The 12,602-nt window shown below is 38.8% G+C and overlaps 3 protein-coding genes across 5 annotated transcripts; all 3 read right to left on the bottom strand.

Moving 5' to 3' along the window:
* Window positions 1-4: 4 nt before the first annotated feature.
* Window positions 5-3,149, bottom strand: LOC113690540 (aspartate carbamoyltransferase 1, chloroplastic). 2 transcript variants are annotated; one of them, XM_027208485.2, is made up of 6 exons: window positions 2,686-3,149; window positions 1,695-2,243; window positions 1,485-1,624; window positions 938-1,111; window positions 505-741; window positions 5-408 (listed from the first exon to the last, which is right to left on the bottom strand). In XM_027208485.2, the coding sequence occupies exons 2-6, from the start codon at window positions 2,227-2,229 to the stop codon at window positions 301-303; spliced, it is 1,194 nt and encodes a 397-aa protein (XP_027064286.1). In that variant the 5' UTR covers window positions 2,230-2,243; window positions 2,686-3,149; the 3' UTR covers window positions 5-300. The 2 variants fall into 2 exon arrangements, with proteins under 2 accessions (XP_027064286.1, XP_071907572.1); XM_072051471.1 differs by having other exon boundaries at window positions 1,695-2,075; window positions 2,686-3,142.
* Window positions 3,150-5,607: 2,458 nt separating this feature from the next.
* LOC113691025 (uncharacterized) lies at window positions 5,608-7,623 on the bottom strand. Of its 2 annotated transcripts, none has more exons than XM_072051470.1 (2): window positions 6,652-7,623; window positions 5,608-6,046 (listed from the first exon to the last, which is right to left on the bottom strand). In XM_072051470.1, the coding sequence occupies exons 1-2, from the start codon at window positions 6,835-6,837 to the stop codon at window positions 5,837-5,839; spliced, it is 396 nt and encodes a 131-aa protein (XP_071907571.1). In that variant the 5' UTR covers window positions 6,838-7,623; the 3' UTR covers window positions 5,608-5,836. The 2 variants fall into 2 exon arrangements, with proteins under 2 accessions (XP_071907571.1, XP_027064994.1); XM_027209193.2 differs by having other exon boundaries at window positions 5,608-6,052; window positions 6,652-6,899.
* Window positions 7,624-7,769: 146 nt separating this feature from the next.
* LOC113689860 (GDP-L-galactose phosphorylase 1-like) lies at window positions 7,770-11,018 on the bottom strand. Its single transcript, XM_027207653.2, has 7 exons — window positions 10,043-11,018; window positions 9,815-9,936; window positions 9,673-9,732; window positions 9,324-9,560; window positions 9,048-9,233; window positions 8,686-8,934; window positions 7,770-8,552 (listed from the first exon to the last, which is right to left on the bottom strand). Exons 1-7 carry the CDS (start codon window positions 10,164-10,166, stop codon window positions 8,208-8,210), a joined length of 1,323 nt encoding a protein of 440 aa, XP_027063454.2. The 5' UTR covers window positions 10,167-11,018; the 3' UTR covers window positions 7,770-8,207.
* Between the last annotated feature and the right edge of the window lie 1,584 nt (window positions 11,019-12,602).

Below are 12,602 nucleotides of genomic sequence, written 5' to 3'. Positions count from 1 at the left end.
AGAGTGCAAATCGCAAGGATTTGGCAAATAGTAGCCAAATATATCGATTTCATCATGCAGAACTGAGGGTTTTTCATTTCTCGGGCACATCATCATTGATTAGAATCGGAAAATGCAGCTAAAGTTAGCCATCAATGTGTGCCAAAGTAAGGTACAACTCGGCAGCAAGTATGAATTTTGTGCTCATATCAATCGTCAAAGGAAAATTAGCCAAAAAGCCTCTTAAAAGTGAAACCTAGCTGCTCCACATAGAAGCAAGCACCACTGGCTACTGTAGGAAAGAAAACCCATGGCCATCTTCTACCAACCAAGAAGTAAAAGCTTTAAAAGAGCCATTCTAATGTAGAGACCATTCTTCGCTTGTCTGAAGTAGGCAGCTCTTGGATCTTTGTCCACATCCACCGTTATCTATATTAGAGAGTGAAGGAAAACAGCTGGTAATCAGGGAAAATTATGGATGCCAAGTATCACCTAAAATCCTGTTAGTACGGGTGGCAAGCTTACCTCGTCAAGCCTTGGGAGAGGATGCATCACTACTGCATGTTTTTGCAATACATTAAAGACGTCCTGGTTAACAATATACTTGCCTCTAGCTTCTTCATAAAGATCAATCCTTTCTCCAAATCTTTCTCGTTGGATTCGGGTTTGATAAATGACGTCACATTTAGAAGCAACATCCATTAAATCTGCACTTTCTTCCCATTCAATCCCCATAGATGTCAGATAATCCTTTATGTCATTCTGAAAATACAGTTGAAAAGAAATTGCTGAGTGGCAATCCTCTGTTTCACATGTAATTAAGCGTCCAAATTATTAGCAGAAAGCAGGAGGAGCATGACTCCCAGCTTTCTAAATCAACAAATTAAGTTTATTGGAATTGCTTTGAGGATGCAAAAGCAGAAGAAAAAACCAAGTTTTGAAAAATGCTACACCGTACCTTCATTCTTACAACATCAGGTGACACAAAGTAGATTTTCACATCATGGTACTTGGCTAGTAAATGAGCAAGTGATCGAACTGTTCTTCCATAGGCAAGATCTCCAACTAGTCCGACTTTAATTCCATCGAGCTTTCCAATCTCTCTTTCAATGGTGTATGCATCAAGAAGGGCCTGTGTTGCAACATGTGATAGAAATTATTGACAAACATTATTGCAAAGAAACCTAAACATGAATGTGTTGCCCCAGAAAAAATCAATGGAAACACGGAAAATCTTATTTAGATGCTTGAGACATTCCACATAATCATTAATATTTGGAAGTTGGATGAGAATTGCAGTGGAAGTACTTTTAATCCCTCCAAAACCACATCCCATCCAGAATCAAGATAACACTCCGTATCGAAGAAATGCATGCTACTAATTCACAACTTTTGAGATATTTGTGACAAATGGAGATGAGTAACATTATGGACAAACCATAACCAGCAAAGCAGAGCAGAATCTCGAAAGAATAATCAGGATTAAATTATACGTAGCAGAAAACCTGAGTTGGATGCTGTCCGGGACCATCTCCAGCATTAATAATGGGAATGCTGGCTGTTGTTGCTGCTCTTCTGGCAGCACCACTTTCAAAGTGTCTCATCACAATTATGTCTGAGTAACCTTCAACTGTCCTTATAGTATCTGCATATAAAAAGCCCAACTTACAATGGAAACAACAAAACCACTTGTCAGGGGTTTGGAAAATGACTACCTTCAAGTGTCTCGCCTTTTGCTGCTGATGAGAACTCGCGTGCATTTTCTGTCGTCAGAACCTCCCCACCCAAACGCTTCATGGCAGACTCAAATGACAGCCTAGTCCTAGTTGAGGGCTCATAAAAAAGTGTGGCCATTAGATACCCTTTAAGAAGTTGACTTCCAGGAGTATTCTTCTCAACCAACTCCATCTCACGTGCCACTTCAAATATTGCATTCAGTGTCTCTCTGTCAAATTGCTGAGCCTCAATGACATCCTCAAGTTGAAACTTATTCCCAACCATGACTGATGGTGTATTCTCAACCTCGAATGCACTGCATATGACTCTATTCTTGGAGACTAACCTTCCATTTGGTTGCAGCTCAAAAGGAATTTCGACTGACAAGGAACTAGGCTTACCACAAATTGATTGCTTTAATTGCAGGATTGAACAACTGTAAGTATGCTCATTAAAAGTATTGGCCCACATTGTCCTGGAAGCAAGCTTACTTCCATGCAATGCATATGTAGAAAATGCAGCAGAAGATGCCATTACAGTAGGAATATCTACCAAGCAGAAACATGAGAAGTTCTTATTAGAAAACTTTCTCACTAGAGAAGGAAAATGAGCAATAAAATTAAAGAAACTATTGAAATCATTTAGGAATAAGAAACAGCAACACCCAGGGTGTGACAGACTTAACAGCTGAGAGAGGAAAACAAACACAGAATTCCCAGGCAATGACTCCAGAGAAATATAGTACACATTGAATCAAATTACAAGATGATGATTGATGTAGAAATCCCTTTTTGTCTTTTACCTTAAATGCTCATTCTCAACTAAATCTACTCGAGCACTTGTCTTAGGCATTTTATCAAGCACGTAGAGGCTATCAACGTAAACATCCATGGCCTGCTCCGAATACAAAAGCATTGATGCAAATGCCGCTTCAAGTTGCAGGCTACGATCAGGCAAAAAGTTTGAGAAAAGAAGGGTAGTGGAGAGTACCTCAAAATCCGAATTTTGCGCCTTGCGGGATGGCTTAGAAAAGGCTTCCAAGGGTGTTCGATGGAGACTGCGAAATTATGGAACCCAGACTAAATTTCACCGTCCATACGTATCATGGATTTTCACTACTATTTTGTTAAAAGGAAATACTTATAAAAGCCGTTTTCAAATATTAGAATTTACATACTTTCAGGTGAGCATCAACATTTCAAGCTTTTTTTTTTTCCGTTGATTTTCTCCAAAGAAATCTTTAATGCTCAAACTTTCTGGTCATTAGGTGCATTTAAACCGGCAAAGAACTGAAAAACACCATATAAAATTTAAAGGAAAAAGAAAACGGCAAGTAATTAATGGTCGGGATCCTCTGTCCAACGGCATATCTGTCCAAGTCTCCTGCCTCGTGCAAAACGACGGCGTCTTAATCTAGAACTTGTTGACGTGGCTTACCTCTTCTATCCTGTCTTTTCCTTTTGTTTTTGTCAAAATTCTACCGTCTTTCGGCTTCCCCTTTATTCAGATATCAAGTTTTACTTTCATGCGGGGTGAACAAAAAAAAAAAATTACTATCATTCTTTCTGGAAAAAAAAAATGCAAATCTGAAGCTTCAAAGAACCTTGCAAACGGTAGAGTCCATAATTTGATGGCAAATCATGAGTACTTTTAAGGGATATATACAAACCTCAAAAAGATTAAAACGCAACCATAGCAAAAAAAAAATTAGTGGAGAAAAGCAAGCCAGAATTTTGATATATACATACTTCTTCTTTTAGAAGGGTTTAATTGATCAAATTTTTGTTTCAGAGAGTGGGATTCCTCCTCAGCTACTCTGGATTGGCATTTTCCAAACCGTTTGGAGTAAAGAATTAGAAGATTTTCTTCTATTACTCCATCGACACAAGGCCCTGTAAGAGATTGCAGTATAAAAGGAGTTCTACCTGAAGGTGATAGACGTCGGGAAGGGTAGTATTTTGACTGCAACGACGTACATGAATGTGGATAGTGAAACCAATTGGGCCTTGTTTTTTTGAAAAGGAGTTTATTTGGATGATTTATTTGAGATAATTATTATAGCGTGATGTATATGTAATAAAAAATTATTAGAATTTATAAAATAAATTATTTTATTTCAAAACATATAAATCCAAACACTATTTTATTCCAACGACGTCGTTCGTATTGGATAGTGAAATCGAAACTTGGAAGATATTTTAGATAGAGTTATACACAGATCTGACTAGAGCAAGGAATGCATTGACACCTCCTTTGGATTTTTTCCACTGCAGATGGAATTCAAACCCCCAACGTAAAGTTCAAAGAGGGATTTAGTCCCTTTTTAATGGTAGTTTCAGACAGAAGTTCTCAAGGCAGTAATTATACATTACCCCTCTTTCACATCAAACATTTTAAGTTTTTTTTTTTTTTTATTTCATTGGTGAAAGTTTCTTTTTCTTAAACATGTATGTATGGGTAACTGGTTTCCATTTCACTTGCCTAGCAAGGAAAAAATTTGGTAAAAGCGGTCTGTTTGGATTGAGATTTCTTTATACAAAAATTGTTGTTACATAATATGTTTCTCAATTACCTTTTTTATTTTTACAATTGTCTTATTTATCTCACATATATCATATTTTAAAAATGCTACACCATTATTTCCAAAAAAAAAAAAAATCTTCCAAAAAATAATACGATTGTTAAACGAACACAGTTTCCATATCAAATATTCATATAACAGTGCTTTCTTCCAACAATAAACGAAGAGCTTAAATCACAGTATTCTCCCCCCGCCCCCTTTTCCCCCTTCCAGCTTTCTTGACTTTGGCGAAAGATTACTAGTTAATCACGCCATGCAAATTAATTTAGCTAGCAATCAATCCAAAATTTGTTGCGCTTTCGTACTAAGTTTAATACTTGTCTCAACATGCTTAGGCGCAAAGGGAAATAGGATCCCACTTTCGGCTTTTACCTTACATTCTGATTCTGACTCCTTGAGCCTTGTTGAACTATTGGCAAGAGATTACTAAGCAGAACGCCCCTCATGATTAGTAGAGAATTTAATTCCTCTCGCAGCATAAGAATCACCATTTTGCATACAGATCAGAATACCTCAAGCGAAATTTGAACATAATGCATACGCCCCTTCCCATTTGAGTTCAAAAGCTGGCCATTTAGCAAACGGTGGCAAACCGGCTTTTGTCGAATCAGACGCAGATCATCTCTGCCCAATAAATTAATTCTGCCTCTTAAGGAAAATATGAGAGATTTTACGAAGTCTCTAAACGAACAACTATTACAACATCAAAAGCATTCTAAATGACTCGCAATTCAGAGCTCATGTTTTGCAAAGCCAATAATACACAGTAAACAGACAAGTGACAGCCATAAAAACCCAGCAAAGACCTGGTTGCGTTATTTAAGCCATATCACACAAGGAAAGGGCAACTGAGCTTCATTAGCACAACAACACAGACCATCAAAAAGGGGGGAAAACAAGGTACCCAAACTGGTTGAACTAATGGTTATCAGTTTCTATAGTATATATCGTACTAGCACTCAGCTAGGTGGAATAGATAGTCTGGAGGAAAAACTTCGTCCTTCAGATTATCATGTGAAGATTAAGGACCTCTAACATGATAAACTTATGTTTGCAAAACTAATCATAAATGAACAATGAAGAAAATGAGCGATCTCAAAACTAAACAAGTAGAAAGAATAAGATTCAATGCTAAGACAAGTGGTTGTTGTTTGCCTAAAGAAGCATAAGCCTAGAAACTTGCAGGCTGCAGCAAGAAATGACAAGAATAAAAGAAAGGGAAATAGAATCTAACACCTTGCATAATCAAAGGTACATTTGTCATATATCCTTAAATTCAACTTGGCAGAGAACACCGTTAAGATCCAAAAGAAAACAATAACAATTGCAAAGAAGATGAAAGGACAACCAGCAGATACTGAAGCCCTTGGTATCCATTCTGTGAAATATTACCCATCAATGTCCATAAGAAATCATTAAAAGTTGTCAATTATGGAAAAGAAATGATGAAGCATATGTGCTACCATGCACGATAGTGTAATGACAAATGAAAACAAGGCATTCCATATTTGGTTCAGGGAAAACATAGAAATGTATCATTGCTCCTGCAAGTGAAAGGATTTACTTCTCTTCTGTTTCCTCTACCTTCTGTTGTTCATAACGACGCTTAAATTTTGCAATCTGGCCAATGCCTTCGGTCCTCTCCTGTCTACCCCTTATGTGATAGACTTTACCAACTTGGTGTATTTTTGTCATCATAACGTTGATCAATCGCCCGCTCTGGGTTACGTAGGAAATCCATTGACGCTGTGGATGAATTCCTTTTTTCATCTTCTCCTAATACAATCCAAATTAGGCAAAATTACCAGCAATTTACGATCAAAAACAGGATTCAGAAAGATATAAACTTAGGCTCACGAAATTATGAATGGATACGTTTGAGATGTGCTAGAAAAAAATGAAAAACTCTCAAGCTGCTTAATCCAAACACAGAGCCAAAAAAAAAAAAAAAATCTTTTCCTTTCCTAGTTCTCCTAAAACATATATTCCCTAACTAAACAAGCAAGCAACCAGAGCAACAAGTAATTCTTCGGAAGAGACACCCAGCGTGGCACAGACTTACAGCTAGGAGAGGAAAAGAAAGAAAGAAAGAAATTATTCCCAGGCAACGACTAATAAGAGAAGCATAGTTCACAGTGAAACAAATTACAACATGATCATTTACGTCACAATCCCCTTTCTCTTTTTGACCTCACACGATCATTCTTAACTAACTTTACTCGAGTACTTCTCTTGGGCATTTTATCAAACAAGTAGAGACAGTTACAATGACCATAAGCAGGCATGGCCTTACCTCCAGGTCCAGGTGAATATATTGATGCGAATGTCGGATTATAATGAGGGATAAATTTGGAACGAAGGGCAGTGGGCGTTACCTCGAAATCCAAATTGCTCCTAGCGCAATGGCCTACACAAGGCTTGGACGAGAGTTTTGTGGAGGTGCGTCTTCGCTTTCGTTTATGAGACTGCAGAATTAGAAGGAACCAGACTAGCACTAACTTTTTTGCTTCCCCGTAAAAGTAAATGCCCTTCTGCCGTGCCGCCTTCTCCAACGTGCCCATCCATCATACATACTACTGTATTTATCTTTGATCTAACTATTTTGTTAAAACTAAAAAGCACATTTATTAAATGTTACTACAATTTTTCATAAAATAATTTCAAGTTTTTGTTAGTTTGTTTCCTCTGACGAAACTCTTCTATTATGCTTAAACTCTTCTTGTTAGTTTGTTTAAGCTCTCATATGTTGCACATTTGTTTAACCTTTTCAATCAATTGGTATTTGGTACTAAGTTTGTTTTTGTTAATAGAATATGTGTTGCGAAGCGTTTTCCGCCTTATTTTGCCAAGTACCACATCAAGACAACATCCTTCAACAAACACAACAATTTACTTTCCCCTCTCAAACTTTAGTTCATCGTTTGCCATCTTACAGACAAACAGCTTAGATACCTTCCGGTATCTTCAATCGATTTCCATCTTAAATTAGGTGAAAGCCTATTAGTTCATTTGTTGAACTACTGCATCTCATCATCAGCCGATGCAAAATTACTTTAGTTAATTGTCCAGATTATCCGCAATTAATTGGAAGTTTGTCATGGTTCGGTGCTACATAGCTACTCGTCTCCCCATGCTGTCACCTGAAAAGAGATGGATCAAACTTTCGGCCTTTTTCTCTGATTCTGACCCCTTAAGCCTTGGCAAACTATTGGCAAGTTTTCCCAATACAGAGGCTACTAAGCAGCATGCCTTCCAGTTAGTATACTACAGTATACACTTGAACTCCCTCCGTAGCATGAGAACTGCCGTTTGGAATGAAAATCAGAATGCCCTGATCAAAGTTTCGCATGATACATGAATCCTATCTGATTTGAGTTCAAAAACCTGCATTTTTTGCAGAAGGTGGAATCCTGCTTTGTTGAATCAGAAGCATATCAGCTCTGCCAACCAACCAAACACAAGTAAATTTTGCCTCTCATGAGATTACAAGAGATTTTAGGAACAACCATCCATTACAAACATCAAAATATTCTACATGACTCCCATTACAGATCTCAGGTTTGCAAAGCCAATAATACACAGTAAACATACAAGCAACAACCCTAACAATCCAGCAAACCAAGTTGCATTATTCAAGGCACGTCACACGAGGAAAGGCCAATCCTGTACTTACTCTGACCTTCATTAGTACGACAATAGACACCATATCGAATCTAAAATGTTTACATGACTCGCACCATAGAACTCAGGTTTGCAAAGCCAATAATATGCAGTAAACATACATTATCCAATCCCACAAACCTAGTTGCATTATTCAAGGCATGTCAACCAAGGAAAGGCCAATTCCTGTAATGACCTTCATTAGTATGACAACAGACACCATATCCAATCTAAAATGTATCGGCCAATGCTCAGCGGGAACCAAGCATGCTTACACAGACACCATTGTTCGCTGAGACCCTTTGTTGAGGGTATCAACATCCTCAAGAGCCTGATGTGTGACATCTGGCTTCTCAAGGACGCTTGGATTCACACTGTCGATTTCCTCAATGCTAGAAGAAATGGCTTCAAAGATCAGAGCCTTCACTTCTTGGAACCTCTCTTCAGAAAGGGATACCTCAGCTAAGAGCCTCCAAGCATTTTCCTCAGATGCCTCCTCATAATCTTTCTTCTGTTTCAGCACCATATGCCCACTAATCTCCCAAACTGCTGGGTTAACTTGTGTGTCGAGTAGCTCAGCGCTTACTTCTCCAAGAGCTTGTTTCTCTGCATAGCACTATCAATTCCATCCAACAAGAAAGAGGTCAGACGTTACACAGCCAAACAAAATAAACCAGTAAGCAGGAGTACAAGTAACACTCACAACGTGCAAGGTCACCATGAGAAAATACATAACCGGAAATGCTTACCTGTGGGAACAGGAAAATTCTTTTTCCAGAATCCGAGATAAGAACATTGTAAGGGATATTAGTTTCTTGAAGGCAGATGCACGAGTCAGCGACAACATTGGACAAATCCTTGAGAGTATTTCCACCCTCAAACACAAGACCCCTGACTGGATATTTCAGAAGTTCTGAGATTTGCACCCCACCTTTTGTGGTGGTGATCTTCTTAGAGGGAGCCTTCTCAATGGGAAATGGCACAGCCAGGTAGTAGGCCTTTAATTAGAAAAACAAATTACTTAGTCCAGAATTCGTTATAGAGAACTTTCCAACTATGAAATCAAATTAGCAGAGCTTAACGGTACACCATGTAGATGGCAGATTGGAACCTGGAAATGAAGATGGTTGATGGTGGCAAATGCACCCAAGCTGTTGTAACCCAATCGGAAGTATGGGCTTCGAGCCTCTGCAGCCATGTACAGAGCAAGCAACAAGCTATCATGGTCAATGCTCTGAGGCAAGCAATTGAGAATTTGAGGGATTAACAGCACATGTCCATACTCAATAGGACTGACCTGTAAATTAACCAGGACGAATTCAGCTAAAAATAGATGAAATTCTAACAAAAATCAATTACAATGACCATGAAAGGTAAAGTAACAAACGTTTATGGCAACAACACTTGGTGAGTTCTCAGTATCAATGAGTGCACTTGGCAAGAACTGGACTTCATCGCCCGGCTCAAACTGAAAGAGGATCTCTTCCTGCCCAACTTTAGTAAAGTTGAATTTGGTCTCATCAAAGGGCTGCAAAACCTTATCAACTCGAAACTCAGTGGGCCTCTTCTTAAGGTGCCTGCCCTCATTCAGCTGAGCAATAAAGCCATATTCACCAGGAATCACCTATTCCAACATTCGTTGTTTACATCAATGTCATATAGGATTCTCGAGCAAGACATCCTAGAGCCTCAAAACCAAACAGATAATAGATAGTAAAAAGGGAGAAAGCAAAAACCTTGGTTTCACAGGCAGTAACATCATAGCGAAAGAGGCCTCTTTGCATCCGACCCTCCCACTACAGTCAAATTGCTACTCTCAGCACGCATATGTAAAAATAAGAGTTTAATTTAATACCCTAGCATTCTTACGACATATACCTCCCCGAGCAGGAGAGATTCCAGGAAAGGAACCGGAGGTTCTTTGTTCTCACGGCTAAGGCCAACCTTCTCATTAGCAACTTCGTTCAACCTCTTAAAACGATACAAAGGCAGCTTTGCGCCTAGTGTCCAATCAACAGACAGAACCAAATACTACACTTCAGCCCCAGAAACACGACATATAAAACAAGAAATTTAATAATCACGGTGCAACAATTGATCAAGTACCTGGAAGGCAACAGTTCATGAGGCAATTTCGGCCGCACCCCCCTCCTTGGCGAGCAGCACCTTCCTCCGCCTCTTCCTTTTGGTAGTTGGAAACGACAGTAGGAACCCTCTTAATTCTCAGCATTTTTCATACAAGTTTTCAAATTTCCCAGAGGGCAGCAATTAAAAAGTCAACGAAACCAATCAAAAGCAGAGATTCTTGGTTGGTAACAGAATTCGGCGTACTTAAACACTTGAGCGGTGAAAGTATAATTTTAGTAGTGCGAAAAATCAATTTTAACTTTAAAATACTGCTATATAAATTAGACCTAATAAAAAAGTTAATGACCGCCGCCGGCGAGGAAGAGGAGGTCGGAAGGGCTGCCGCCTTCAGAGGGCAAGGCGCCTCGTCCGCCGTGCGGCGAAGGGTTGTTGCTCTCGCTTAGACAACCCTTGCGTCGTACAGTTCGGACATGTATGAGAGGGCGGAAAGCTCTGTGTATAGCCGTGATGTCTGCAACTCGTTTAATCCTGGGTCTTACCCCTGCACCTATCAAACCTGCAATTGCCAAATCGCATTAACACACCTTTGTTTCCAGCCTCCGGGGGTGGTTGATAGCGATTGCAGAGATTCAATCGATTAAACTATATCCCGCTCGGTTGGCTAGCTGTAGAAGCAAGGCAGGAAGGGGAGGGTTTGGTCTGCAAAACGAGGAGATTTGCTGCTGGTTTTTTGCTGGGTGATTTGGGGGCGGAGATGGCAATGAAAGGCGGGTGTATATATAGTAATTACATTATCCGAAGATAAGAGTTGGGCGGGTAAGGATGCAGCAGTGGGTATGGTTATTGGAGGGAGTGGTCCCTATGTCCGTGTCTTTGACACTGCTGAATGGGGACCGGAATCCGGGTATGGGGTCAAAAAAGGGTGTACAAAATTTTTACTTCTACGGTATTTTATTATGGAGTATTCATATTTCGTGATTTCATTGGATACTTTTATATAAATATAAAATTTGTAGTGAAGCTTATTCATGTGTTGTTTTCGGATTATCAACCACTGAAAAAGAACGCTGAACCCTTGATACTCTCCATTTGTCCGAATTGAGGCTGAGGCAAGAGGCGAGAAGTGAGTAGTGATTTCCAAAATAATGAGCCAGTAGTGTTTGATCGGAGCTTTTGAGACTCAAATTGACTTACGATAACGACATGATGATGTTCGTGGAGAAAAAAATTAATTTAAAAATATGTTAAGATAATATTTTAAAAGCTTTTTTAAATATATATGAGATAAAATAATAGTTAAAAATATGTCAATAAAATATTTATAAATTTTTTTACATAAAAAGGTATTTTTTTAAAAACTTTTTCATATAAAGTGTGGTTAAAAAATATGTTACGAGAGATTTTTGGGGGAAAAGCCGCATTCCAAATGGGACCGCTCTGGGAGAAAATTAGCCTCCTTTCGTGAACCGCTTTTTGTAAACGGATGTGGATTTGAGTTGAATACAATCCCCAAAAAAAAATTTAAATGCATTTACGTAGTGTCATGAATCTAATGCTGATAATGTATGCACCGTCAGTGTAGGAAAGATTTACTCTTAACACAATTGAGCTGAACTTGACTTTTAACCTTGCTCGGACTCCATGGAGAGCTCTAAAAAGAAAAATAAAAAAGAGAAGAGCTCCTAGCGTAAATCTCGAGTTTGAACTTGAGCTCAAGTTCAATCCTGGGTTAAAATTAAATTTAGTACTAAACGTAGAAATTCAACAATGAATAGCCTTTTTATTACAAAAAAAAAAATTTCCAATAGGGAATAAATAGATTTGAAAAGTGCAGGAAAAAAAATTTCGAATTCAAAACTGCTAATTCAATCTTAGTCACTACACCAATTATCCATTTGAATATGAATAGACACGAATTAAATAGGGTTGTTGGATAAGCTCCCGTTGAAGTTTAATTCATTCGTCGCTGGGGTCAGGTTTTCATCATTAAGCTTAGATAGATTATGGGATCAACTTATTGAGTTTCATACGTAATTGCCGAATAGACGTACCGATTGAGTGACAAGCTAAAACGAGTCTATTTCAACGCTTTTGCCTGAAATTTGGGTCGGCTTAATTCTACAGGTCCTACCTAAGACGTGTCCATGCGTCCAACTTTTATTTAAGTAGGATAAGCATTTCACCGTATCAATAATTGCTGCAACAATGTCATCATTTATGTTGATGCTCAGTTTGTTGGCCTGTCATCGCGGAGCAAGCAATAGGAATGGAATGCAACCTTCCATGGTGGGGATGGGCCTCTCCTTTTGCATTTCCACGGAGAGGGACGGGCGGAGAGCGGTCCACTGGAGTTAACTGTACGGGCATCTGTACCAAGATACCGGCGCTCATATTTCGTATTTTGAGAGCTGATCAGTGATTACGTGAGAAACACGCACCACCGCAAGGGAAACGGAAAAAAGGTAAGGCACGTACTATAAGCAATAGCCTATACGAACTCATTAACTTTTTTTCTGAGAAACAAAAGAAAATGAATTCATGGCTTCATGATGGATTGGGGGAAAAATACAAAAAAATA

Source organism: Coffea arabica, chromosome 5c (assembly GCF_036785885.1).
Source record: "Coffea arabica cultivar ET-39 chromosome 5c, Coffea Arabica ET-39 HiFi, whole genome shotgun sequence".
NCBI lineage: Eukaryota > Viridiplantae > Streptophyta > Magnoliopsida > Gentianales > Rubiaceae > Coffea > Coffea arabica.
Note: the sequence above shows the minus strand (reverse complement) of the source record. Positions and strands in the feature narration are given on the sequence as shown.